This window comes from Octopus sinensis, linkage group LG29 (genome assembly GCF_006345805.1).
Source record: "Octopus sinensis linkage group LG29, ASM634580v1, whole genome shotgun sequence".
Taxonomy (NCBI): domain Eukaryota; kingdom Metazoa; phylum Mollusca; class Cephalopoda; order Octopoda; family Octopodidae; genus Octopus; species Octopus sinensis.
In genome coordinates this window covers 11,370,405-11,395,404 of record NC_043025.1, presented here as the reverse complement: position 1 = coordinate 11,395,404, position 25,000 = coordinate 11,370,405, and the positions used below count along the sequence as shown (strand labels likewise).

General features: G+C 41.3%; 1 protein-coding gene across 3 annotated transcripts in view; it reads right to left on the bottom strand.

The window, feature by feature from the left end:
* The window catches only part of LOC115226031 (probable ATP-dependent DNA helicase HFM1), a 98,592-nt gene that overhangs the window by 64,050 nt on the left and 9,542 nt on the right, over positions 1-25,000 (bottom strand). For all 3 annotated transcript variants that reach the window (XM_036514860.1, XM_036514861.1, XM_036514862.1), the window contains exons 4-11: positions 22,539-22,855; positions 21,670-21,729; positions 15,372-15,439; positions 13,223-13,358; positions 11,338-11,489; positions 8,847-8,927; positions 6,165-6,329; positions 2,072-2,118 (exon numbers count right to left, since the gene is read on the bottom strand). In XM_036514860.1, the coding sequence (XP_036370753.1) occupies positions 2,072-2,118; positions 6,165-6,329; positions 8,847-8,927; positions 11,338-11,489; positions 13,223-13,358; positions 15,372-15,439; positions 21,670-21,729; positions 22,539-22,855 (1,026 nt within the window). The remainder of the gene's footprint in view (positions 1-2,071; positions 2,119-6,164; positions 6,330-8,846; positions 8,928-11,337; positions 11,490-13,222; positions 13,359-15,371; positions 15,440-21,669; positions 21,730-22,538; positions 22,856-25,000) is intronic.

Below are 25,000 nucleotides of genomic sequence, written 5' to 3'. Positions count from 1 at the left end.
CGTGGCCGTTTGCCAGCTCTGTCTGGCACCAGTGCGGGTGGCACGTAAAAAGCACCCACTACACTCACGGAGTGGTTGGCGTTAGGAAGGGCATCCAGCCGTAGAAACACTGCCAGATTTGACTGGGCCTGATGAAGCCTTCTGGCTTCACAGACCCCAGTAGAACCGTCCAACCCATGCTAGCATGGAAAACGGACGCTAAATGATGATGATGATGATGATGATGATTCTAAATTACAATAATTAAAAACATAACAGTACATTTTTTTCAACCCTTCTGTAGAGATTTTGCCTAATATAATGCTTTTAATAATTGCTATTCAGTCAATCAGACTTAACTGAAACAGCTGTAAAGGACGATGTTTGATTTTTGCAGATAAATTTTTATCAAATGTTATTACTCTTTACTCTTTTACTTGTTTCAGTCATTTGACTGCGGCCATGCTGGAGCACCGCCTTTTAGTCGAGCAAATCGACCCCAGGACTTATTCTTTGTAAGCCCAGTACTTATTCTATCGGTCTCTTTTGCTGAACCGCTAAGTGACGGGGACGTAAACACACCAGCATCGTTTGTCAAGCAATGCTAGGGGGCAAACACAGGCACACAAACACACAGACACACATACATATACATATATATATATATATATATATATATACATATACGACGGGCTTCTTTCAGTTTCCGTCTACCAAATCCACTCACAAGGCATTGGTCGGCCCGGGGCTATAGCAGGAGACACTTGCCCAAGATGCCACGCAGTGGGACTGAACCTGGAACCATGTGGTTAATAAACAAGCTACTTACCACACAGCCACTCCTGCACCTGTAAGAGAGTAAAGAGAGTTATATCTACATTTTCTTTTTTTTTTTTTTTGTTTGAATGATTATAAACCATGATCTATATGTATGAACCTATTATTTTATGAAGATTATTGTTCATAACAAATATCAGGTATTCAACCAGTAATTCACTGGATGATACTATCCCTTGATAAGGTTAACTTAACCTCTAATTGAATTCATATATATATATCATCATCATCATCATCGTTTAACATCCGCTTTCCATGCTAGCATGGGTTGGACGATTTTGACTGAGGGCTGGCGAACCAGATGGCTGCACCAGACTCACACACACACACACACATTTACATGCTAATTAATCTGTGTGTACTCTCTTGTTAAATTTGAACCCTTGTTTTTCAGATTTGTGCCTACAGAATCTGAACCACTTGGCTAGTGTGACCCTTATTGTCTTGGATGAAGATACCTTTGACATTAAACCAACCGGTAAGCTAAACAATAAAAGGAGCTTCTACACAGTCACTGAGTGTGCAAGAAACAGCAGCCAGATCATCATCGTTATTGCTTAACATCCGCTTTCCATGCTGGCATGGGTTGGACGATTTGACTGAGGGCTGGCGAACCAGAGGTTGCACCAGGCTGAGTCTGGTCTGGTAGAGTTTCTACAGCTGGATGCCCTTCCTAATGCCAACCACTCCGAGAGTGTAGTGGGTGCTTTTTACGTACCACCTGCACAGGTGCCAGAGGGGTCCAGCATCGGCCACGATCGGTTGGTGCTTTTAACGTGCCACCGGCACTGGAGCCAGTCGAGGCAGCCCTGGCATCGGCCACGTTCAGATGGTGTTTTTTATGTGCCACCGGCACAGAAGCCAGTCGAGGCGGTGCTGGCATCGGCCACGTTCAGATGGTGATTTTTATGTGCCACCAGCACAGAAGCCAGTCAAGGCAGCGCTGGCAACAGCTACGTTCGGATGGTGCTTTTTATGTGTCACCGGCACAGAAGCCAGTCGAGGCTGCGCTGGCAACGGCTACGTTCGGATGGTGCTTTTTATGTGCCACTGGCACGGGTAGATATATAGATATGCTGCATATATGCCAATAGTAAGCAAGATAACCAGGCCAATACAATATATTTAACTTAGAACACCTTTGCAGACAATACCCCAGTGGAGCCACAGTTCAAAGATGACTAAAACTGATGAAAGAACAAAACCAAAGATCAATTATTAAAAATAATGAAATATAATAAACATTATTTTATACTTAAAAGTGACGGCTGGATCATCGCTGTCCCCCAACCATTCAGCAAGCTGTGAGGAGTAGAAACAGGAGAGTTTAGGTTCACTGAATACAAGAAATACATAGAGACGATGAAGGAGAGTATGAAGGGGAGGATGGGTGGAGGAGGAACAGCAATAGTTGATGGAATATTGTTGTTGCTGGGTTAAGTGCATGGCTCAGTGGTTAGGGCATCATGTTTACATCTGTGAAGTTGTGAGTTCAATTCCTGGACCTGGCTGTGTGCTGTGTCCTTGAGCAAGACACTTTATTTTTCGCATTGTTCCAGTTCGCTCAGCTATAGAAATGAATAGTAATGCCACTGGTGCCAAGCTGTTTTGGGCCTTGGATAATATCGGTGGTACTAAGAGGGAAGGCTGGTATACATGGGCGACTGCTGGTCTTCCATAAACAACCTTGTGGAGGCACATGGCCTAGTGGTTAGAGCAGCGGACTCGCAGTCGAGGGATCGTGAGTTTGAATCTCAGACCAGACAAGGTGTGTGTTTATGAGCAAAAACACCTAAGCTCCACGCGGCTCCAGCAGAAGGTAATGGCGAAACTTCTGCTGACTCTTTCACCACAACTTTCTCTCTTTCCTCCTGCATCTTGCAGCTCACCTGCGACGGGCCGGCGTCCCGTCCAGGTGGGGAACCTATACGCCAAGAAACCGGGAAACTGGCCCTTATGAGCCAGGCATGGCTCGAGAAGGAACAAACAAACAAACAATGTTTCTTTGCGTGAGTGTTTCCTTGTGTGTGTTTGTCTATGTGAATGTTTCTTTGTGGAGGCACATGGCCTAGTGGTTAGAGCAGCAGACTCGCAGTTGAGGGATCGCGGATTCGAATCTCAGACCGGGCAATGTGTGTGTTTATGAGTGAAACACCTAAGCTCCACGCGGCTCCGGCAGAAGGTAATGAGAAACATAAAGAACCTTGCCCAGACTTGTGCCTCAGAGGGAAACTTTCTAGGTGTCACCCCATGGTCATTCGTGACTGAAGGAAGTTTTTATTACATTTTCTTGTTAGTTCAGGGAGTATTGTTATGTTTTAAGAGTACTGGATGAAATATCCTGCAATTTCTGTCACTGGAAACACATGCATGGCTATACAGGTATTGGTAAACCAAGAACATTTATTGAGATTAACTTGCAGAAGACACTGAGTATCAGGTTGAAGATATGAAGAATACCCTGGAAGATCAGGACATCCTTAACCTTTTTGTTACTGTATTTATTTTGAGATGCTCTGTGTTTCTTTCAATTATTACTTTAACCCTTTAGCATTTAAACCGGCCATATCCGGCCAAAATATTTAATCTGTTTTATGTTCAAACTGACCAGATCCAGGCTCTCACACCTACCCTACAATGTTATTCTACATTAAGTAATTACACCATCAAGATCTTGAAGATATGAGATAATGCATGATTAATTCAAATCAATGGGAATCAATAAGCATTATGTTTGATAGAATAATGCGAACACTAAAGAGTTAAATATAACAAAGAATTTAGTAAAATAACTTAGTTATCATTAAGCTAGTGTTAGGAACATAAATTGTGACTAAGGTTTAGGGGAAGATTTTAATTCAGAACTTATGAAAACAAGACATTTGTACTCAGAGCCAGAGCTGGTTCCAGCCGGGTTGGTATCAAAAGGGTTAACGACACAATTTCAGAAATATGTATTCAAGAAGACATTTTGTGCATTTAAAAAATGTAATATTTAACCCTTTGGCATTCAGATTAATTTAATAACTTAGTTATCATTCAGCTAGTGTTAGGAACATAAATTGTGACTAAGGTTTGGTGGAAGATTTTAATCCAAAACTTTTGAAAACAAGACATTTGTACTCAGAGCCAGAAGTGGTTTCAACCAGGTTGGTATCAAAAGGGTTAAGAATTGATTCTCTATTATATATTTTAACCCTTCTGTTGCCATATTTCTGTTGAGATGCTCTGTGTTTCTTTCAATTACTTTAAATATAACAAAGAATTTAGTAAAATAACTTAGTTATCATTCAGCTAGCGTTAGGAACATAAATTGTGACTAAGGTTTGGTGGAAGACTTTAATTCAGAACTTATGAAAACAGAGCCAGAGCCGGTTTCAGCCGGGTTGGTAATGAAAGGGTTAAGCCAGGCTAGTTGTCTGACCAAAAAGACAGATATAGGTACAGGTGTGGCTGTGTGGTAACAAGTTTGTCTTGGACCAGAAGCAAGTCATTCAACTACATAAATAGACAGGTAGGTGTGGTTGTATGGTAAGAACAAATATACATATATGCATTCCGATATACATACATGTACAGGTGTGGATGTGTGGTAAGAAGTTTGTTTCCCAACCACATGGTCCCAGGTTCAGTCCCACTGCGTTGCACCTTGGGCAAGTGTTTTCTACTGCAGCCTCAGGCCAACCAAAGCCTTCTGAGTGGATCTGGTAAACGGAAACTGAAAGACACCTATTATATATACTACACAGACACATGTACCCTTAACATAGTTCTGAGGGAGATTCAGTGTGACATAGAGTGTGACAAGGCTGGCTCCTTTGAAATACAGGTACTACTCATTTTTGCCAGCTGAGTGGACTGGAGCAGCGTGAAATAACATGAAATGTCTTGCTCAAGGACACAATGCTCTATCAGGAATTGAACTCATGACCTTACGATTGTGAGCCAAATGCCCTAACCACTAAGCCACACACATTCACATATACAGACATACAAACACACACACACATATATATATATATAAAAATTTAATAAGGGTAGAAATTGATATTAATCAATTAAAACCAGTGGCCTAGCATATTAAAAAAATCCGAAGATTAATATATTTTTACATACAAAATTTAAAGGACTGACCACTAAAAGTGGACAGTCAATATGCTAGATATAGATGTCAAATCGCTATTTTCCACAAAGAATATGTTCTCAAATAAAAATCCAGCACATACCAAAGTATTAAAAATAAGTAAGACAAATGAAAATATACGAAATAAAAATGATTACCTATGTACTGATCAGTTTCGATTGTTATTATCCACACATGTGAATACCCACAATCTCTTCAGCATGGTCTGTCATATAGAAATACAATTTGCAGGACTAGATACAAAAACGTTTGACCGGAGTCTCGCATGCATAGAGTCCAACCAATTATATTTATGTGTATCTTTCAAATGCCTTCACTTTGGCGCGCTGAGATCGGAAATACATTTTTATATATATATATATAGTACGTTTAAATATTTGTTGTGCAAGATTTTTTATGTGAAGTCGTGTGTTGAAACAGATATTGTTATATTTCGGAATGGTCATATTGCCAGTTTAGCCAATAAAAACACACGCACTATATATTTGGTGTTATTTTGCTTCAGTGATATTTATTTTTTACATTAATCTTAATCTTATTTCGGCCAAAGTTCTTTCGTCACACTCCTGTGACCGCATCAGTGGTCCTTTGTTTTCTTCTCACTTACTTGTGTCTCTCCTTACTAACCGTCAGCCATTTTATATATAAAATATAAAATACAAAATGGCTGACGGTTAGTAAGGAGAGACACAAGTAAGTGAGAAGAAAACAAAGGACCACTGATGCGGTCACAGGAGTGTGACGAAAGAACTTTGGCCGAAATAAGATTAAGATTAATGTAAAAAATAAATATCACTGAAGCAAAATAACACCAAATATATAGTGCGTGTGTTTTTTATTGGCTAAACTGGCAATATGACCATTCCGAAATATAACAATATATATATATATATATATATATATATATATATATATATATATATACCCACACATACAAACATGCACCTGAGCACTGTATACATTATTTTATGCACACATACATACACATGAACATACATGCACACACTTACAGACACACACACACACACCCACATATACACACACATGAACAACACACACATACAAATACACATGCATTTTTACAACCACACACCTATGTACAAGCACACACGCACATACAAGCACACACATATACACAAACATACACACACATTCTTCTTTTATATTAAGAAAAACCGTCTCCAAAACTGCCAGAAGATCTCACATCATTGAGGTTCTGTATGGTTGCAGAAACAGCCAAAAACCGGATATTGTTCTTCTTCTCACTGAAGTCCTTCTCCATCCACTTGGAGGCCACATGGATGGTTTTCATCCGACTGATCACTGCTTCAATAGTTGACCCTCTGCCTGGATCATTTAATGTGTGTATCTAAAAACAACAAATTCATAATTATCATTATTAATACTAGGTGTCCCCGTACCATGAAAAATTATGGATAAGTGTAGTATTTTATATATACAAGATAAGAAAATGGAGAAATACATCTAAATCAAATATCAATTACCAGATAATACTCAATCACATACTTTATTAAACCACCACATAAGAGACTATAGGGTTAAATATAAAAAGGAGAACAAATCAGTGTACATAAAGGAATGTACATAAAGAAGTGTACATAAAAGAGTAATGTTGTATAATAGTTAGAATATATATAAAAAAGAATATAAATATAAGTAAATATAAATATAAGTATAGATTACGTCTTACAGCTGTTTCGGCCATGTAGATAAGTATGTCTCATTTTACCAATATTAGCCCTTTATGGTTGGCCAATATATAGATATAAATGAGACATTTACAAAATTATCATAAAGCCTCTTCGGAGATTATGTAATATAACTCAGTCTACATATATACCCACATAATATTCTTTTACTTGTTTCAGTCATTTGATTGTGGCCATGCTGGAGCACTGCCTTTAGTCGAGCAGATCAACCCCAGGACTTATTCTTTGTAAGCCTAATACTTATTCTATCAGTCTCTTTTCCCAAACTGCTAAGTTACGGGGACGTAAACACACCAGCATCAGTTGTCAAGCAATGTTGGGGGGATAAACACAGACACACAAACATACATACACCTATATAAATACATATATACGACGGGCTTCTTTCAGTTTCCATCTACTAAATCCACTCACAAGGCTTTGGTTGGCCCGATGCTATAGTAGAAGACACTTGCCCAAGATGCCACGCAGTGGGACTGAACCCGGAACCATGTGGTTGGTAAGCAATCTACTTACCACACAGCCACTCCTGCATATATATATATATACAACGGGCTTCTTTCAGTTTCCGTCTACCAAATCTACTCACAAGGCTTTGGTTGGCCCGAGGCTATAATAGAAGACACTTGCCCAAGGTGCTACACAGTGGGACTGAACTTGGAAGCATGTGGTTGGTAAGCAAGCTACTTACCACACAGCCACTCCTGCATCTAGAAATAATCAGTAATATTATATATTCGTCAAGCTTGCAGAATTATTAGCACACTGGACAAAATGATTAGTGGTATTTCTTCTGGCTTGACATCCTGAGTTCAAATTCTGCCAAGGTAGACTTAGCCTTCCAGAGTTGATATATAAAGTACCAGTACTGGTTCCATTGGGATTGACTTACCCAACTCTCCAAAAATTGCTGGCCTTGTGCCAAAGTTTGAAACCATTATTATTAATATTTGAAAGGTTTATTTGCTAGTAAGTGATCTGAACTGAGACCGTGAGTTGAAGCTAAAATATTTACACCATGGAAGATACATATTATCTATTCAAAAACACACAAAGACTGCTAATTTCGCTTCATCAATCAGCACTTAAACCAGCCATATCTGACCCATATATTCTACCTGTTATATATTCAAACCAGCCAGGTATGGCTTCCTGCAACTACCCAGGTATTTAGCGCTAATAATAAGCAACTACATTATCAAAATCTCTCAAAGCAATGAGAAAATGCATGATTAATTCAAAACAATGTGATTAAATAAACATCTTTATATATAAAAGTCAAGTTGTGTGTCTGTCTCCTATGATTTAGATTCCTAACTACTCCCACATTTTGCGGTGCAGGGTAACCAAAAGCGGGTATCTTATAGTCGTGATACATATCAACCCCTTCTGGGTATTAGCGCGCGTCTACGATGAGTCTACAATTTAAAAAAAAATTTACCATCAATTTTCCCCATTTTTAATGCATTTTTGGCATATATAAGAACATAGAGACATGAAATGCTGCTAAGCATTTTGTCCGGTGTGCTAATGATTCTGCCAGCTCACTGTCATCGTCATCGTTTAACGTCTGCTTTCCATGCTAGCATGGGTTGGACGGTTTGACTGAGGGCTGGCGAACCAGATGGCTGCACCAGGCTCCAATCTTGATCTGGCAGAGTTTCTACAGCTGGATGCCCTTCCTAACGCCAACCACTCCGAGAGCGTAGTGGGTGCTTTTACATGCCACCAGCATGGGGCCAGTCAGGCGGTACTGGCAACGACCTCGCTTGAATCCTTTTACACGTGCCAGTGAAGCGACAACAATGATAACGATTTCATATTTTGGCACAAGGCCCACTGTCTTCTACTATAGCCTCAGGTCGACCAAAGCCTTGTGAGTGGATTTGGTAGACGGAAACTAAAAGAAGCCCATCGTATATATATATATATATGTATGTGTGTGTGTATATGTTTGTTCTCCCTCCCCCAACATCGCTTGACAACCGATGCTGGTGTGTTTACGTTTCCGTAACATAGCGGTTCGGCAAAAGAGACCTACAGAATAAGTACTAGGATTACAAAGAACAAGTCCTGGGGTCGATTAAAAGGCAGTGCTCCAGCATGGCCACAGTTAAATGACTGAAACAAGTAAGAGAGTAAAAGAGGAGTCTCACTTCATCAATCATGAACAGCTTCAGATGTTGAGCAAGGGTGTTATCACAATGCCAGCGCCGGGTCACACTGTCCCACTTTTCCTAAACAAAACACAGAAAGAAAGAAAGGGATATTAAAAAACAAAAGCAACAGAGAAAATGAACTTATCACACACGCACATGCACACATACACAACCCATGCTTGTATGAGAAAAGCAGATATATCAAATGTTGATTATATATACAGGGGTTGGACGAAATAATGGAAACACCTTAAAACTTCAAACAAATTTATTTTAATTATTTCTTTATTGCCCACAAGAGGCCAACATAGAGGGGGACAATACATCGTGATTTGGGGTCATGAGAAATGAATGGAGATAACACAAAAATGATCCCTAAAAATTTACACAAAATCGAAGAAATCGGATGATACACAATTTTACAACACAACATAAAATGACATATGAAGTGGGAACACAAGAATTGCCGACCCCACGAGCCCTGTTTTTCCCACTGAAACTCGGTAGCTAACTCATAGCGTGCTCATGTGGCCACTTTCACTTGCAGCAATCGTGCCACACGCTTCTATTGCCGACCCCACGAGCCCTGTTTTTCCCACTGAAACTCGGTAGCTAACTCATAGCGTGCTCATGTGGCCACTTTCACACGCTTCCATCTTTTTTCGAACTCACGCACAGACAGACACCTTTTCTCCAGCTCCACCTTTCTTTTTAGGTGGAACTTAAAGAAGTTCACCAAGGCGGAGCCAGAGATCATGGTTCCTGTCTTTACAACTCTCATTCTAGTCTTCCATATACACTCCTTCACTACTGCTACTGTAATGAGAAAGCAATGCTTACCTTCACTTGTCAAAAAGCTAGGCGAGTCAATTTTTATAATTGTCTCAGCTGATAGCTGTACTCTTCTTCCGTCTGACAACAGGTGTTCCGCATATACCCACGTGTCTGAAACTTCCGGACACTGAACAATAGGGTGCGAGACTGTTTCCAGATCCTGCTCGCATATTGGACAGTTCGATGGTCCACCGTTACCATGCCTTGTGAAATTCATTTTAATATGGGGTAGGACCACCTTTGGCAATAATTACAGCTTGAATTCTACGAGGTATGGACTCCTAAAAAGTTTGAATTGTTTCCAAAGGAATTTTTGTCCATTCTTCAGCTAAAACAGTCTCCAGTTCTTGTAGTGATGATGGTGGAGGATATCAACTCCTTATTTGTTTTTCCTAAAATACACCATAAATTCTCAATAATATTGAGATGTGGAGACTGTGGTGGCCAGATAAGATGTTCAACTTCACTAGAATGTTCCTCGTGCCATTCAGTAACAACTTTGGTTGTGTGAATTGGTACATTATCATTATTATTTAATTCCCTCTCTCTCTCTTTCAGAGAGGCACTGAGCAGCTATACACACACATACACACACGGCAGTAACTTCCACCTACCGAATTCAATCACAAAGCTCCGGTCGGCTTGGGGCTATAGCAGAAGACACGTACCCAAAGTGCCACGCAGTGGGACTGAACCTGAAACCATGTAGCTAGGAAGCAAGCTCCCTAACCACACAGCCATGCCAATTTTATTTTAGAGGTTCACAAAACATGAGTGATGTTGATATGTTATCAATGATTTCTTGAAAGGGGTCAATGACAATAGATTCGCTAACTTGTAAGTGGGATGATTTAAGAGGATCTGAAGGGTAGGAGGACTGTGCCATGCCCAGTGTCTGCTTCAGCATGGTTTCTGCTACTAGACACCGTTCCTAATACCAACCACTTTTTAGAGTGTACTGGGTGCATTTTTTTCAAGGTACCAGCACTAATAAATCCATGAAGGGAGCCATATGAAAATTTTGCCAACTCCTAGTCTAAGGAGTGAAGTAAAATAAAATCCCTAGCTGATGACCAAAGGGGAGGACTGTCCTCTGAACCAATACACGGATCTTTTCGGTTTGGCCGGCAGTTTTTAACATAATTTCTAGGTAACTAAAAAATTTTTAATTTGGATGTTCTTTGTTGTTGCTGTTTGAAATTTGGTTGTGTAGAGAGACACCAAGGATCTCACAAAGACACATTTGGAACACCTCGACCTTGTTCAGGTCCCATTTGAGGATGGTCCAGATCTCAGCACTGGAGAGGAGATGCTGGGCTTCTTCTAGACACACCATAAGAGGGATGCAAACAACAACAATAACAGCAGCAGTAGCAGCCATTCAAGAATTTGGACCTGGAGATCTCCATTTCCAGCGACTTCCGAGAGCCACCTCCCAGTGGCGTCGGGCGTCAACGAAGAGCCCTCGACTACAAGACGACCAAAAATTTTTTGTTTTCCAAGATCTGGGGTCTCCCGCCCCTAAGCCCTAGACCATCACCTAATCACCCTTACTCGTCTTGTTGCTTAACAGCAGCAGCAGCAACAACAACAACAACAGCAACAGCAGCAGCAACAACAACAACAACAGCAGCAGCAGCAACAACATACTTACGGGTGTTGTAATAATGATGTTTGCAGTCTGCAAGGCTGAGAAGTCATCGGCATCAGTGTCTCCCGTAAGTTCCAGACATCGAATCCCCAATTTTCCAAGCTTCTTCTCCCAGTCTTCATAACGTTCCGTACAAAGGGCTTTGATGGGAGCCACTGAAAGTGAAAAATCTTATTCATTGCTACTTTCCTTGCACAAACACACATAACTTGTATAAATCATCATCATCATCATTTAGCGTCCGCTTTCCATGCTAGCATGGGTTGGACGGTTCGACCAGGGATCTGGGAAGCCAGAAGGCTGCACCAGGCCCCAGTCTGATCTGGCAATGTTTCTACAGCTGGATGCTCTTCCTAACGCCAACCACTCCGCGAGTGTAGTGGGTGCTTTTTACGTGCCACCAGCATGGAAGCCAGTCGAGGGGGCACTGGCTTCGGCCACAATTCAGATGGTGCTTTTTATGTGCCACCGGCACGGAAGCCAGTCGAGGCGGCGCTGGCATCGGCCACGATTCCATCATCATCGAAAGTCCATTTTCCATGCTGGCATGGGTTGGATTGTATGACATTTGATGGGATATAAGGTGCACCTTTTTTCCAAAATAGTCTCCAAAAATCACTATGTCATTAAGTTATCGACCCCGAAAGGATGAAAGGCAAAGTCGACCTCGAGGGAATTTGAACTCAGAACGTAACAACAGACGAAATACCTATTTCGTTTACTACCCACAAGGAGCTAAACACAGAGGGGACAAACAAGGACAGACAAACGGATTAAGTTGATTACATCGACCCCAGTGCATAACTGGTACTTAATTTATCGACCCCGAAAGGAAGAAAGGCAAAGTCGACCTCGGCGGAATTTGAACTATAATTTGAATTATACTAATATATCTGTTTGTTTTGTACACCACCTGTCTTCGTCTTTTGTTTTTCTTCGTAAACTCTTCCTATATGTAATGGTGGGCCTATGCTACATTCTTTAATACACTAAAAGCATTTTCCTCTGAATATGCACTGCTGATATTGGGGTGCATCTGAAATACCTGTGCATTTTTTATGCCATCAAATATGGTATATTATATCTGTTCTGTTTCCCGTAGTTAAAGCATTACATCTTCACCTGAGTTGAGGCGCAATGGCCCAGTGGTTATGGCAGCGGACTCGCGGTCGTAGGATCGCGGTTTCGATTCCCAGTCTGGGCGTTGTGAGTGTTTATTGAGTGAAAACACCTAAAAATTCCACGAGGCTCCGGCAGGGGGTGGTGGTGATCCCTGCTGTACTCTTTCACCACAACTTTCTCTCGCTCTTACTTTCTGTTTCTGTTGTACCTGTATTTCAAAGGGTCGGCCTTGTCACTCTCTGTGTCATGCTGAATATCCCCGAGAACTACGTTAAGGGTGCACGTGTCTGTGGAGTGCTCAGCCACTTACATGTTAATTTCACGAGCAGGCTGTTCCGTTGATCGGATCAACCGGAACCCTCGTCGTTGTAACCGACGGAGTTTTTCCAACTCCAACATCTTCACCTAGTGGTACCAGTGTACAGCTAAGTAGACCGAGCTCTGACAGTGAAATACATTGGACACACACATACACTTATGCATACATACATGCAAAAAAGTACCACAGAAAACAGAGCCGACAATAGGATTTGAAACTCCAGCCCTGTGATTTGTGACATATGCCAGTTATGACTGCTCTACTTACTCTAAACTCAGCTACTGACAGTTAAACATTGAACAGACACACACACACACACACACACACACACACACACACACACACTCACTCAAGGACAAGATCCCACAGAAAACAGAGCCAACAACAGGATTTGAAACCCCAACACTATGATTCACAATACATACTACTTATGGAAGTTTCACTTACTGTAAACTGCTTTAAAGTTGTAGTTGTTCATTTCTTCAGCTTTGATAATGACTCTCACAATGGCAAGTTCAAATACCACCGTTTTCCCTGCTCCAGTTGGGGCACACACCACAATGGAGCTATCAGTATAGAGAACCTGAAATACAATGAAGTATCATACATGATGTCACCCAATAAAATATTCTTTTATACTCTAGACACAAGGCCTGAAATTTTTGGGGAAGGGGCCAGTTGATTAGATCGACCCCAGTATGCAACTGGTACTTAATACGCTTGGTACCAACATCATCATCATCGTTTAGCGTCCGCTTTCCATGCTGGCATGGGTTGGACAGTTCAACTGGGGTGTGGGAAGCCAGAAGGCAGCACCAGGCCCAGTCTGATCTGGCAATGTTTCTACAGCTGGATGCCCTTCCTAACGCCAACCACTCCATGAGTGTAGTGGGTGCTTTTTACGTGTCACCGGCACAGGTGCCAGATGAGGCTGGCAAACGGCCATGATCGGATGGTGCTTTTTACGTGCCACCAGCACGGAGGCCAGGCGAGGCTGGCAACATATATCGGAAAAGATAATGGATGAAAATGGGAAGGCAAAAATCCTCTGGGACTTTGACTTCCACAGAGACAAGGTGTTAGAGCACCGGAGGCCAGATATAGCAGGAGGGACAATCAAGAGTGCCTAATAATTGATGTAGTTAAGTTGAGTTAATTTTTTGGCTCAAAAAGCAAAAGCAAGGCCATGAAGAGGGACATGGAGTTATGTACATGGAGGATGTTCATGCAAAGAATTCAGGCCATTTCTGGTCAAGAGAGACTTTGAACCGAGCGGTCGTCGGCATCTTCACTATCTCGTCCGGCAGCTTATTCCACAGATCCGCAACCCAGACGGAGAAAGCCCCTCTCCTTCGATTGAGATGAAATCATCGCAGATAGAGCTTTTCGGAGTGACCCCGCAGCCGACGCTCTGGAGCAGGAGTGAAGAACAGCTCTTTCAAGAGGTTACACTTTCCGCTTATGATGTTGTGAGCAAGAATGAGATCACCACAGCGGCGGGGTTTTTCGAGAGAATAAAGGTCAAGCGTCTTCAGCCTTTCTTCATAAGACAAATGCTTGAGACCAAGAACCATGTAGCAGTACCAGGAGACCAACATATCATCAAAGAAAGAGGAAAGATTGGTAAATATGGAAACCCGAGAATTGAGATTGCCAAGATGTGGCAGCTATGAGAATTAAACATAAAGGTTGTCTCTGTTGTCTCTGGAGTTTTGGGTTCAATACCAACCAACCTGAAGAAACATCTAGAAACTTTAGAAAATTCCTACAATCTAGGGGCATTGCAAAAAAAAAAAAAAAAAAAAAAAAAAATCGGCATTACTTGGGAGCTGCATGGAAATTGCATAAAGTACTGGTCTCTCTGGGGTGACTTAACAGACAGTACAAATCCCCTAGTAGATACAATACTTTCAATCAACAACATCACAGTATTGGGTACTGAGCATCTTAAATAATAATAATAATAATAATAATAATAATAATAATAAAGGTGCAGGAGTGGCTGTGTGGTAAGTAGCTTGTCTACCAACCACATGGTTCCGGGTTCAGTCCCACTGCGTGGCACCTTGGGCAAGTGTCTTCTGCTATAGCCTCGGGCCGACCAAAGCCTTGTGAGTGGATTTAGTAGACGGAAACTGAAAGAAGCCTGTCGTATATATGTATATATATATATGCAGGAGTGGCTGTGTGGTAAGTAGCTTGTCTACCAACCACATGGTTCCGGGTTCAGTCCCACTGCGTGGCACCTTGGGCAAGTGTCTTCTACTATAGCCTCAGGCCGACCAAAGCCTTGTGAGTGGATTTAGTAGACGGAAACTGAAAGAAGCCTGTCGTATATATGTATATATATATGCGTGTGTGTGCTTGTGTGTCTGTGTTTGTCCCCTAGCATTGCTTGACAACCGATGCTGGTGTGTTTACGTCCCCGTTACTTAGCGGTTCGGCAAAAGAGACCGATAGAATAAGTACTGGGCTTACAAAGGAATAAGTCGTGGGGTCGATTTGCTAGACTAAAAGGCGGTGCTCCAGCATGGCCGCAGTCAGATGACTGAAACAAGTAAAAAGAGTAAAAAGAGTAAAGAGGATGTAAACTCACGTCATCAATAATTTTTGATTGTGTTGAATTGAAGTATTCAAAAGGGAATATGTCTCTAAATTTGGATGCTGGAATTTGAACTGGCTAAGGAAAACATCATCATCACCACCACAACCACCACCACTGTAAAATCAACGGTAATGCTTCTTTATACACAGTTTTTAATTAGTCATACATTATTTTATAGCTTTGAGATTTTGACAATGTAGTTCTTAATTTTAGAAATGGCATTGTAGGATAGGCGTGAGAGGCTGAATCTAGCCAGTTTGAACATGAAATGAGGTTGAATATTTGGGCCAGTCATGCCTGGTTTAACCCTTTAGCATTCAGATTATTCTGTAAAGTGTAAAGCTTATGTATTCACAGTGAAGGCGCATGGCTCAGTGGTTAGAGCGTCGAGCTTACGATCGTGAGGTTGTGAGCTCGAATCCCGGACCGGGCTGCGTGTTGTGTTCTTGAGCAAGGCACTTTATTTCACGTTGCTCCAGTTCACTCAGCTGTAGAAATGAGTTGCGACGTCACTGGTGCCAAGCTGTATCGACCTTTGTCTTTCCCTTGGATAACACTGGTGGCGTGGAGAGGGGAGGCCGGTATGCATGGGCGACTGCTGGTCTTCCATAAACAACCTTGCCCAGACTTATGTCTAGGAGGGTAACTTTCTAGGTGCAATCCCATGGTCATTCATGACCGAAGGGGGTCTTTATGTATTCACACCATGTAAAATTAATCTTGCATCATTTCATGGCTTTGAGATTTCAATGATGTGATTATTTTTTAAATGACACAATGGAATGGAAGCACTCCGTCGGTTACGACGACGAGGGTTCCGGTTGATCCGAATCAACGGAACAGCCTGCTCGTGAAATTAACGCGTAAGTGGCTGAGCACTCCACAGACACGTGTACCCTGAACGTAGATCTCGGGGATATTCAGCGTGACACAGAGAGTGACAAGGCCAGCCCTTTGAAGTACAGGTACAACAGAAACAGGAAGTAAGAGTGAGAGAAAGTTGTGGTGAAAGAGTACAGCAGGGATCACCACCATCCCCTGCCAGAGCCTCGTGGAGCTTTTAGGTGTTTTCGCTCAATAAACACTCACAACGCCCGGTCTGGGAATCGAAACCGCGATCCTATGACCGCGAGTCCGCTGCCCTAACCACTGGGCCATTGCGCCTCCATAAAATGACACAATAAGATAGCTATGAATGACTATATCTGACTAGTTTGAACATAAAATAGGTAGAATATTTTAGCCGGATATGGCCGGTTTAAACACTAAAGGGTTAAATGCTAAAGGTTTAACAGACATTGCATAGAGGGAAAATGGTGAGGAGATGATTGTTATTGTTGTTGTTCTTTAGGCCCAGGTCAGCTCACATGGAGCAGAACAAACCTGTGATCAAAAACATTCCAGCCGTGACCATCCTTTATATTATTTCTTTTTCTAGGTAGATTGTGCTCAGGATTGCATTACCTAATGTGTCATTTTGTAAGATGGTAGTGTATAATCTGAGGGTTTGGGGGCTTCTGTTTCTAGCCATTTGACCAATTAGAGACCAACTTCATTAGCTACAAAAACAGACAGAAAAGGGGAGAGAAAGTTCTGAGGAGGTAGCGCCCTTTCCTCCCACTCCTGACACTCTTAACCCTTGGTCTACCAGAAAAAATGTATGTCACTAATTACTAATTGGGTCCAATTAATTTTCTTTTAATTTAATTTTAATTTTCTTCTAATTTTATTCCAAACTACCACTATTTCTTAGCTACATTATGTACACTATCAGGTGAGTGAAGAATTAGTGTTTCTCACAAATCTTAATTAAAAAATACAGCTTACAGAATATATTATAAATTTTAAAAATTTTAGCTTGTGGCTGTGTGGTAAGTAGCTGGCTAACCAACCACATGGTTGCGGGTTCAGTCCCACTGCGTGGCATCTTGGGCAAGTGTCTTCTGCTATAGCCCCGGGCCGACCAATGCCTTGTGAGTGGATTTGGTAGACGGAAACTGAAAGAAGCCTGTCGTATATATGTATTATATATATATGTGTGTGTGTGTGTTTGTGTGTCTGTGTTGTCCCCTAGCATTGCTTGACAACCGATGCTGGTGTGTCTACGTCCCCGCCACTTAGCGGTTCGGCAAAAGAGACCGATAGAATAAGTACTAGGCTTACAAAGAATAAGTTCCGGGGTCAATTTGATCGACTAAAAGGCGGTGCTCCAGCATGGCCGCAGTCAAATGACTGAAACAAGTAAAAGAGTAAAAGAGTAAAGAGTATACGGAAAATTTCTCATTTGACAAATAAAAGATAACAATTGCAGCGTGGAAGGTGTTTGTAAGCCATTTAAGAAACACACAAAAGCCTTTCGATTCACTTCAACATTTAAGTTTAATTTGTCAAAATATTTTCGTCGCTTTAAGACCGCGACCTGTTCACTGACAAAAATCCATGCTGCATCTCTGTTTATATATATATATATATATATATAAAATAAATAAGAAAATAATAATATATATATATTACGGAGATGTACTCGCATAGCAAATGATTTGATCTGAGATCGTGTGCTGAAACGAAAACAATTGCAGCGTGGAAGGTGTTTGTAAGCCATTTAAGAAACACACAAAAGCCGTTCGATTCACTTCAACATTTAAGTTTAATTTGTCAAAATATTTTCGTCGCTTTAAGACCGCGACCTGTTCACTGACAAAAATCCGTGCTGCATCTCTGTTTATATATATATATATAAAATAAATAAGAAAATAATAATATATATATATTACGGAGATGTACTCGCATAGCAAATGATTTGATCTGAGATCGTCTGCTGGAACGAAAACAATTGCAGCGTGGAAGGTGTTTGTAAGCCATTTAAGAAACACACAAAAGCTGTTCGATTCACTTCAACATTTAAGTTAAATTTGTCAAAGATTTTTTTTTTCTTTGTCGCTATAAGACCGCGACCTGTTCACTGCTACGGATTTTTGTCAGTGAACAGGTCGCGGTCTTATAGCGACGAAAATATTTTGACAAATTAAACTTAAATGTTGAAGTGAATCGAACGGCTTTTTTGTGTTTCTTAAATGGCTTACAAACACCTTCCACACTGCAATTGTTTTCGTTCCAGCAGACGATCTCAGATCAAATTACTTGCTATGCAAGTACATCTCCGTAAAATAAAAGATAATCAAGAAAAAAAGTTACGAGAAATCAGCAGAATCTCTCTCTATATAAACGGCAGTTTGTCTGTGCGTGTTTCTGTGTGTCTGTTAGGTTGTACCCTGACCCTGACCACGGCTTTCAACCGATTCTGATGAAACTTGACACACACATAGCCCAATGTCATAATTCAAAACTAACGCAGCGAAAATTTTGAAAAGTTCCCCCAGTTCTGAAAAAAATCGATAAATTCGTCATGGGGTCGAGAATCAGAAACACAAACCGCAAACTGTCTAGGGGACGCAACTCCACCTTTTTTTACTCTCAAAAAAAATTTACCATCATTTTTTTCCCTTTTTTTGCTATTTTTTGGCTATAACTCTCTCAAAATGCTTTATAGTTATTTCCCTTACAAACCTGAGCAACGCCGGGCGATACTGCTAGTCAAATAATATAAATAGTAGGAAAAAGTAACTGAAAAAAAAAACTGAAATGGGTCCATTGGACACATTGGTCCACAGAAGGTCAATGGATATGAAAGGTGGTGAGATAGGGAGGGAGGGAGGGAGAGAGAGAGAGTGAAAGGGAGAGAGAGAGAGAGAGAGAGACAAACAGACTGATAGGCAATCAGCGGGAGGGAGACAGAGAGAGTGAACAGTCTGGTGGGGTGGTGGTGGTGACGGTGGAGCATTCTGTTGAAGAGATATAGGTCAACACATTGAATCATAGCTCAGAATACTCTGACTGATAGAATTTGCATCACAACACAAACAACTCATTTTCCACTACACACACACACACACACACCATTCTTTTATAATAATAGAATTTGTGTATGTGTATCGATTTCCAGTGTTGTATGTACTAGCTTAATTACCAGGCATTCCCCTGATACACTGTATGTATGTATGTATGTATGTATCAGGGGAAATGCTTGTAGTTAAACAGGAAATTGCTTCACATACAAATATATATATCTTATATCTATCTATCTATCATCATTTAATATCCATTGTCCATCCATACTGGCTTGGTTTGACTGGGCTGTGCCAGAATCCAGTCTGATTTGGCATGATTTTCTATGGCTGGATGCTCTTCCTAATGCCAACTACTCCAAGAGTGTAATGGGTGCTTTTACATGCCACCGGCACAGGTGCCAATTTGCATGACACCGGTATCAAAGGCGGCGAGCTGGCAGAAACGCTAGCACGTCGGGCGAAATGCTTAGCGGTATTTCATCTGCCGTTACGTTGTGAGTTCAAATTCCGCCGAGGTCGACTTTGCCTTTCATCCTTTCGGGGTCGATAAATTAAGGACCAGTTACGCACTGGGGTCGATGTAATCGACTTAATACCTATGTCTGTCCTTGTTTGTCCCCTCTGTGTTTAGCCCCTTGTGGGCAGTAAAGAAAAAATGTGATTTTGCTCAGCTTAATGGCTCTTCTCAAGCATGACATAATGCCAAAGGTCTTGGTCATTGCCTCCGGGAGGCACACACATACACACACACACACACAACTTATATATATTATGTATATTTAGGTATGATGTATATATAGGCACAAGCATAGCTGTGTGGTAAGAAGCTCACTTCCCAATCACATGGTTCTGAGTTCAGTCCCACTGCCTGGCACCTTGGGAAAATGTCTTCAACTATACCCTTGGCCTGACCAAAGCCTTGTGAGTTGAGGATTTGGTAGATGGAAACTGAGAGAAGCCCATCATATATATATAATAATTAAGGTGGTTAGATACATTTCAAAACCAAAAAGGAAATAATTCGGCATCACATATGTGTGTGTGTGTGTGTGTGTGTGTGTATGTATGTATATATATATATATATATCATCATCATCGTCGTTTAACGTCCGCTTTCCATGCTAGCATGGGTTGGACGGTTCAACTGGGGTCTGGGAAGCCCAAAGGCTGCACCAGGCCCAGTCAGATCTGGCAGTGTTTCTACAGCTGGATGCCCTTCCTATATATATATATATAAGCAAAATAACTGAGATTCAGATGAATTAGGTATTTAAGTTGAAGCACCAAAAATTAGTGTGGTATTATCTGTACAACTTCAAAATAAGGTGAATGAAATCAAAATAAGCAACAGGATATCCAGAGGTGATGCAGTATGACTATTTCAAGTGGCTCCATTTAATTGAACAATGCAATCATTACATCAATTTAAATGCAGAGCTATCCTCAGCTGCATAATAAACAAATAGAATTTTTTTTAATCAGTATAATTTTAGTTAAATTCTGTAAGTGTGTAAGAAGACCGACAAAGTCTACGCTGTTGTCACTTCAGCTTAGAAGTTTCTAAGACATCAGGAAAAAAAATTTGTTTGGGTCATAGCTTGTCACTGATTTTGGTTCAGTTTTAATTTCTCTCTCTCTCTTTTACTTGCTTCAGTCATTTGACTGCGGCCATGCTGGAGCACCGCCTTTAGTCGAGCAAATCAACCCCAGGACTTATTCTTTGTAAGCCCAGCACTTATTCTATCGGTCTCTTTTGCCGAACCACTAAGTGACGGGAACCTAAACACAATGCTAGGGGGACAAACACAGACACACAAACATATACACACACATACATACATATATATATAAACACATACGACAGGCTTCTTTCAGTTTCCGTCTACCAAATCCATTCACAAGGCATTGGTCGGCCCGGGGCTATAGCAGAAGACACTTGCCCAAGATGCCACGCAGTGGGACTGAACCAGGAACTACATGGTTGGTAAGCAAGCTACTTACCACACAACCACTCCTATTAGTCTTGTTTAACAAATCTAAGACTAGAGAATAGTGTCTGTTAGGAAAGGGCATGAGAGAGTTGAGAGAATCATAGTGGGTATAGTCATGAAACTTGTCAAGATTATTTTGAAGTAGTATAAAGTAACTGGCTATGAGGTTTGGTAGTGGAAGACCTCAAATCAAGATATTAATTACCAGTTAAAGGGGCAAGACACACATAAAACCAATGATGATAATACAGAGGAAATTTTATCATGGGGTACCATAGGTGATTGATTTAAACAATATTGTTATGTTGTATTAAGATAAAATTTTGGGCTATCAAGAAAAATATATCAAGAAAACTATATCAATAGCAACAAACATAGTAGAAAGGATACGTATTTCCTTCACAGATTTCAGCATATTCGACTTGGGAAGAGGAACAGAAGATGTTGGCACTGTAAAGACAAAGAGAGAGAGTTCAATACCAGCAAAAGCTGTAGTAACAACTTACACTACAAACATGGCAGTAAGAAACTCCCAAGGGAGCTGGACAGCAGAGGGTCTTCAGAAAAGAACCCCAACTCAACTCAGGCAAGTGTCTTGACCCTTAAACTTCTTACACTCTAATTGGGGGCCAGGCCACATCAAGGTCATGACTCCTGCGTATCCATCTGCTGACATTTTTTAACAACTTGGATACTTGTGAATTTGATAAGACCAAATCATGTCATCTACTGGAGTGTCGACCATTTTGAAGGGAGAGGGCAAGTTGGTTACATCAACCCCTGGTGCTCACCTGGTATTTATTTCATCAACCCTGACCCGTGAGCCGCACCAAATTGTCAGCAGTGAAAACAGCAGCACCCTGTTGTCCATTTCCATCCTTTCTCTGCCAAAGGAAGGTGGTGCATCGTACTAAACACTTATTTCTTTATTACCCACAAGGGGCTAAACATAGAGGCGACAAACAAAGACAGACATAGGTATTAAGTCGATTACATCGACCCCAGTGCATAACGGGTACTTAATTTATCGACCCCGAAAGGATGAAAAGCAAAGTCGACCTCGGTGGAATTTGAACTCACAACGTAATGACAGACGAAATACAGCGACGTATTTTCGCCCGGCGTGCTAATGTTTCTGCCAGCTCGCCGCCGTTGTACTAAATACCACCAGGCACTTTGTCCAGTGAGCTGGCACTACTACCGACCCAACCAAATAATAAATTAGGATGAAGAATATCCAGAAGTGAAAGAATTATTACCTTCTTGCTCAAACATGGAATCTTTCTGTGACAATTCCAAACTGACATCTTTGAAAATATCAAGTGCACCGCCACCACCACCTCTGCCATCACCACCACCTTCACGGCCACCATCATCATCATCATTATCATCAATAACAATAGTAGCATCATCAGTGAAAGTGGTAGCAGCATTAGTATCACCGGTTGTGTTGTAGTCTTGTGTTGACAACAGGCTTTCGGTCTTGTCATGGAATAATCCACCAATGTCCTCCTCCTCCTTCTGAGATTTAAAAGGATTAACAAATATCTTTCGACGAGGGATTGTTCTGAATTGTCTGAAATATTTGAGATGTAAATTAGACAGCATGCAGTACAGACATGGTTGAGTAGTTAAAAGGGGTTACTTGCAACCACATGGTTGCAGGTTCAATCCCACAGCACGGCACCTTGGGCTGGAGTCTTTTACAATACTTCAATGCCGAGCAAAGTTAATTTGGTAGACGGATAAAGCTCATCCTATGCGTGCGCACACACACACTCACACACCAATACACCACACTAATACACCCACATCATCATCATCATTGTTCGACCGTGGTTGAGACAATGGAATTTACCATGCTACGCCAGACTTCACGGTCCATCATGGCATTATGGAGGTCCTGTTGCTGGATGCCTGTATCCCTGGAGATTACATCAGGGTAGGAGAGTGTGCGCCCTCTGGTATCGCAAGTAGATGGCTTCCAGAGGAGAAGAGTAGAAATTACTTCGTTTTCAGCTCTACAACAATGTCCAGCAAACTGGACTCTCCTACCTTTCACTAGAGATGACACAGGTGGTAGTTTCCCATATATTTGCATTTTGGTTGGATGGCGCTTCCACAAGAGAACCCTAACCCTAACCATCATCATCGTTCGACCGTGGTCAAGACAATGGAATTTACCATGCTACGCCAGACTTCACGGTCCATCATGGCATTACGGAGGGCCTGTTGCTGGATGCCTGTATCCCTGGAGATTACACCAGGGTAGGAGAGTATGCGCCCTCTGGTATTGCGAGTAGATGGCTTCCAGAGGAGGAGAGTAGAAATTACCTCTTTTTCAGCTCTACAACAATGTCCAGCAAACTGGACTCTCCTACCTTTCACAATAGATGACACAGGTGGTAGTTTCCCATATATTTGCATTTTGGTTGGATGGCGCTTCCACGAGAGATTTTGAGCTCTCATAAGGAGGCGAGTCTAGGTTCCATCCAATCGCCTCTCGAAGAGTGTGCGCCCTCTGGTATTGCGAGTAGATGGCTTCCAGAGGAGAAGAGTAGAAATTACCTCATTTTCGCTCTACAACAATGTCCAGCAAACTGGACTCTCCTACCTTTCACAAGAGATGACACAGGTGGTAGTTTCCCATATATTTGCATTTTGGTTGGATGACGCTTCCACGAGATTTTGAGCTCTCATAAGGAGGCGAGTGTAGGTTCCATCCAACCGCCTCTCAAGCTTCTTTGATAACGTCCAGGTTTCTGAGCCATATAGTCAATTGGTTCGACTGTGGCTTTGAAGATTTTAAGTTTGAAATCTCAACAACCCTGCAACCTATGGCTCTGAGATGATACAGGTGTAGTTTCCTCCCATATATTTGTACTTTGGTTGGATGACGCTTCCACGAGAGATTTTGAGCTCTCCTAAGGAGGCGAGTGTAAGTTCCATCCAACCGCCTCTCAAGCTTCTTTGATAGCGTCCAGGTTTCTGAGCCATATAGTAGAATTGGTTCAACTGTGGCTTTGAAGATTTCAAGTTTGAATACACCCACACAAACACACATATGCACACGCACACACACAAGTGTGTGTGTGAGTGGTGTGTGTCTTGGTTTTCCGTTTGATTTTTTTTTTCACCATAGAACTTCCATCACTGCCAAGTTTGCCATCACCCCTTCCTTCCTTATTCATCTATCACCGCTTCCTTCCTCATTCATATGTTGTGACGGAGAAATACACAAGAGCAGGATGGTAAATCAAATTAATACACTTGTCAATGTTCACATACATTCACATACTTCTCTTGTACACACACACACTCACAGAGTGGAAACGCTGTTTGATTTTTTTTCAGTGTTGAATGTTCACCATCCCACTTCCATTGCACAAACACACACATACACACAGATATACTCACAGACTTAAAACAATTTTTTTTTCACCCCTTCATTATTCATCTATCAGCCCTTCCTTTCGCATTCAGGTTGTGACGGAGAAAAATAGAAGATACATAACACGCTTTTTGCCACTTCCTCTCTCTTATTGCTATTACTTTCTCTCACTATTTCTACGTTACGGCTATTACTCCCACTACTTCTCCTTCACTGAATTACTATTTTCTTTCGTCTCCCTTCACTTATACTACACTTTCTCCTACTCCCTCTGTGTGATTTTGAACACAAATATATATATATATATATATACACACACACATATATATA